Here is a 5,000-nt window from a genome sequence, read left to right as displayed (position 1 = left end):
GATGGGGGGGGGGGGGAAGTCTTGGGAGGGGGGAAACAGACCCCCCACCCCAGTTCCCCCAATTAATACCCATGATTATGGGAGAAAATGACTTCACTTCTGCATATATTCACACCTTTTAATAAGGATAAAAATTACAAAAACCATGGATATTTCTTATTTTCATTAATTAAACATGAAATAATTTTATATGAAAATGGACTTGCATGGGAAAGTATTACTCCATGGCTACACTCAAAAGATTCACTTTACTAAAAACAAGGTATTGCAGAAAATACTTCTATAGTTCCTAACTTACAAGAGAATATTATCAAGCACATCTTTAATCAATGCTATAATATTCACAGAGTTAATAACAGTAGTTTACTGTGACACAAAGCACAGGAATACATAAATACTAGTATCACAGTAAAAATAATGAAAACACATGCATTCCTTTAAAAAATATATATACAAAAATGTGATAAAAACTAATTATACCCAGAGCACAAGTAATATATATCAGTCATTTGTTCAACATCCACCAAGCAATTTAAACAAATAAAATGACATGGAACACCACATTCACAAACCAATCTTCACAATAAACAAACCCAAAATATTTATCATCTTCCTTTTATTTCCCTGTTCTTCTTTACGACTGGATTCTGAAAAAAAAAAAAAAAAATGACAATTGCTTCTTTATCCACTGTCATCCACACACAAAGGAAATCCACAAAAGAAAAAAAAAATGAAACTGTGTTACTCATATAACATTATTTGCCTAAACATAAAATACTATACAAAAAATGAAAATCAAATTTAGCGTTTATATGAGCACGCTATTATGTTCTATATCAAGAAGCATAAATATTTCAAAAGCAAGATCACAAGGCATTGATTAAATGATAATCTTCGATTTAACCACCTACTTAGTCCTGTCTAAGTAGAGAACCAAATGCAAAGAGAGTAAATATCACTGAGAATAAAAGATTCTTTTCCAAAACTTGGAGTCACTCTGTAACTTCAGAAACTAAAAATGAATGGTAAGTATGACATCTAAACATTCACTGAAAACCAGCTCTTCCAAACACAGTGAAATTATTATATTTTCCTGTTTTGGACAGAAAAACTTTCATTTCTCTCTATATCCAAATAGCTGTATAGTAAATTTAATTGGAGTCTGATTCATATTCTTATGACTAACTTTTTTTATTCTCTCTCTCTCAAGTTAGAAAGCTTGTTTGAATGCACATACACACATCTGAAAATACTGATTAAGCAAACAAATTCATTGAAGCTCTTCTTTATTATAAGTAAAATATATATATATACATATATATTTTAACCCCAAACCAATGGCCATGGCATGTATGTGCATGCCATGCCCATTTTGAGTTTACTTTATTATTTGTTTTTACACGTAGATGGTTCCACTTGTATTAAGTCACAAATGAGCTAATTATGACTACTACTCATCTAACTTGTTTACCTTTTCCTTGATTTTCGGAAAATTTTTGTGTTTTCTTATATTGCCACTGCTACTGACAATAACTTTATAGTAATTATAATATCTTTAATAAAAATAACACCATCAATATTGATAGCATTAGTGAAAAAAAAAGTTTTTTCCACAAATTCAAGGGAAAATGAAATCAGGTACATTTCACAAAAAATTCTAAAATGAGCACAGCATTTCCCCAGCAACATTGGGTTAACAATATTACAGATACTACTCTTGTAACAAATCAAATGATTGGACTTTTGAAAGAATATTTGTACTTCTTCTTTAGAAGATATCTCAGTGTAGTATTTAGGAGTTTCATGTTTACAGCAATATGATTTACCTTACTATCACCTTCGGTTACTGATGACTGCTCCTAACCTTCTCAGACCTGAAAGAAGAGTGCAGGTCTTTAAAAACTATCATTTATATATAAAAAAGTCTGAAAATTGGTTATTTCAAACAAAAAAGTAGATATTTTTATCTATTAGAAAGACTGTATATTCCACATAAAGTTCCAAACAAAATAGCTTTTCCTTTCTCAGAAATTCCTTTTAATTAGCTTTTATATAATATATAATACAATGGAGGTAAAAATCCCTTAAAAATTTATCACTATTTAGTTCTTTACAAGCCATCATAAGAAGATATTCAACACAAAGAGACTGCTAAAACTTTCTGAATATACAGAATTTGATATTCATGTGAATAACACAAAATCTGTAACAAATTTGAAATTAATAAAATACTCTGGTACCTTCTTGCAATTCTTCTTCAGGTACAGAGAAGAGGATCCTAAACCACCCAGGTTCAGAGCAGTGGAACTTGGTACCTGGGATGATACTCACTCCAGCATACAGGAAGGCCCTGCACAATTCTGCCAATAGAGTAGCTACATTTATTCCTTAGTTCATGTAAACAATATAAATACTCACCATAAAAAATATAAATACTGATATTTTTAAATAAATGCCTCTTTGCTATTCCTGTTTACTGATAAACAAGCAGTACATTATACAGAGCTTTGAAGTATGGAATATTCTACCTTAGTTTAATTCAATGCAGTATTTTTCATGTATCACATTTATTTTTTCTTCTACATTTAATGAAATATATTTATGTAATTATCTGAATATGCAGGTACAAAAGTGAAAGATTATACATGCATAATAAAATGTAACTGGGAACTACTTCTGCTGTGAGAGATATATAGTAGCTATAAAGAACAATATTTCCACAGTTAACATGACAGTTTATATTTTCCACAATCCTGTAGGTACATAAGCATTTATCTCTCATACTACATAAACTTACCATACTCAGCTTCCACAGTAGGCTCAGTGAGGAAGGGCTGGAGGTTTGCCCAGAGGAAAAAGGCTCCTTTGGCTTCCAGCACTTGGATCTGGAGCTCCTCCATCATGTCACAAGCCCTTGCGTAGGCTTCTGCCAGTTTCTTTCTGCTGGAGTCAAGGAAGTTGTCACACCAAACTGTGTGGAATAAAATATTCATGGAGCTAAGATTTTCATAAGCTGAAACCCTCTCAAACAATTTCTCACTTAGATATAACTTTATTACAGACAAAAATACAAGCAGAAAATTAGCATAAACACCCTTTGTAGATAATTGAAAAGAAGTACTGGGAATTAAAATAAGGATTTAAATCTTTCAGAATTAATAAACCTCACTATATTTCTCTTGGTTTTAATCATACACCATAATTATAATAAATTCTGAGCACAACCTAAACAACTTATGAGATATTATTACTACCAAAAATTTGGCCAAAAAACAGCAAATAAATGTTAATTTTCATGTCATGCTTCAAAATTTACCTGTATCACTGATCATGGTGGCTACAGCATGCTGTGTTTGCTGTGATGTTGAGTGGTAGTGAGAACGATGTTTAAGCTTAGTCAACAACTGCGGATTCACAGTGTGAATTAGTCCCATTCGTAAACCAGCAATGCAGAAATCCTGTAAAAAGACATAAAGTTAACTAACTTTACTTTCATTAGTAATTTTGTTTGTGTTTTAACATAAAAATGTTTTAAATATTCAAATGAATAAGACACACATTCAACATACTTATAATATTTTTGTAATCCATAAATATCGTACTTTACTGAATCCCCAAAACACATGAGTCCTATGGGGGTCAGGCAGATCTTCAAGAGCCAGGAGACTAGTAAAGGTAACATCACTGGCAAAGACAGAAAATGCAAAGATCTCGTCTACCACAACATGGACCTCATACCTAAAATTGCAAAATAAAAATAATTAGGATGCAATTTATACAAACTTCAGTATTTTACAGTTATATGACAAAACAAGAAAAACATTTACGACTGGAGAAACATGAAATAAAGAAAAGATTCTACCTAGCACAGATCTCTAAGATGGCCCTGAGGAAACTAGGTGTCATCACTTGGCCAAGTGGGTTCTGAGGGTTGGCCAGGACACAGGCCCTCACACACTCACCCTCACTCTGCACTTCTACAATACTTGCCTCCACCTGTTCAGGTGTTAGCTCGAAGTTGTTCTGCAAAAAAACATAGTATCTGTTATCAGGTACACTGCTGTCTTTGGGCACTTCAAATTGCCAGTTAAATAAACTACCTAGTACGAAATTACTATTCTAGCAAACAATAATAAACTATTTTTTAATTAATTGATGTAATTTAAATTTCCTGTTACTAGCTATTAAATAAATAAAAATAGTAAATGTTGAGTTGTTGAGACCGCTTGCAAGGCAGGCCTTTTCAACTGTAAAAACACTCTATTGGCTGAAATATCTGAAAATGTTGATCAAGTAAGCTTACATCCTGTGTGGTAACCATGTGAACAATTCTGGCTCCAGCATCCTCGAAGTTGGTTTTTATCCGATGATATATAGGTGATGGAGAGAGCACCACATCCCCTGGGTTACAGAGTGAACGTGCGAGGCTTTCCATACAGGCAGTGACTCCTGGCATGATAATGAGCTACAACAGAAGAATTTTAATATTATAATACACTTGTTTCAACTCTAGAACATCACATTACTTTACATGTCTTCTTTAAATACTACATCTACATACCGTCTGTTAAAATATTTTACTTGCTGCTTATACAATCACAAGACCATTTGGGGGATAATCTCACACAGCTTACATGGTCTGGATGGACAGCCTCCATGGGGAAATGCTGTCGTGTCAGGAATGTGGCACAAGCCTCTCGCATCTCCTTGGTGCCATGAGAAGGAGAATACAAGAGGTGCTTCTTCTTCAGGGTTGTGCAATCTTCTCGCTGAAGCCTCTCCTGCACGTCATCAACCAGAATGCGGTTAACAGCCTGGGACAGCACAATGACACCCTGTTGGGATATGAATAGCAGAACAAGTTTATCTAAATGACGGAGTGAATTTTGAAAACAAATATTTAAACTTGGCAAAAGACTGGAGTCTGACAGATGGAGGGAGGGAGAGGAGGGGAAGGGGAGAGAGGAGAGAGGAGGAGGGAGGAGGGGAGGGGGGAGGAG

At 33.9% G+C, this 5,000-nt stretch overlaps 1 protein-coding gene across 1 annotated transcript in view; it reads right to left on the bottom strand.

The window, feature by feature from the left end:
* Positions 1–148: 148 nt before the first annotated feature.
* LOC119583035 (1-aminocyclopropane-1-carboxylate synthase-like protein 1) overlaps positions 149–5,000 on the bottom strand; it is a 6,647-nt gene continuing 1,795 nt past the window's right edge. Inside the window, exons 2-10 of the mRNA XM_037931546.1 lie at positions 4,635–4,867; positions 4,304–4,465; positions 3,863–4,023; positions 3,603–3,738; positions 3,317–3,458; positions 2,798–2,971; positions 2,241–2,360; positions 1,827–1,874; positions 149–647 (exon numbers count right to left, since the gene is read on the bottom strand). Coding sequence (XP_037787474.1) covers positions 1,834–1,874; positions 2,241–2,360; positions 2,798–2,971; positions 3,317–3,458; positions 3,603–3,738; positions 3,863–4,023; positions 4,304–4,465; positions 4,635–4,867 — 1,169 coding nt within the window. The 3' untranslated portion in view covers positions 149–647; positions 1,827–1,833. The remainder of the gene's footprint in view (positions 648–1,826; positions 1,875–2,240; positions 2,361–2,797; positions 2,972–3,316; positions 3,459–3,602; positions 3,739–3,862; positions 4,024–4,303; positions 4,466–4,634; positions 4,868–5,000) is intronic.

This window comes from Penaeus monodon, chromosome 16, assembly GCF_015228065.2.
Source record: "Penaeus monodon isolate SGIC_2016 chromosome 16, NSTDA_Pmon_1, whole genome shotgun sequence".
Taxonomy (NCBI): Eukaryota; Metazoa; Arthropoda; class Malacostraca; order Decapoda; family Penaeidae; genus Penaeus; species Penaeus monodon.
This window is presented reverse-complemented; position numbering and strand designations above follow the sequence as displayed.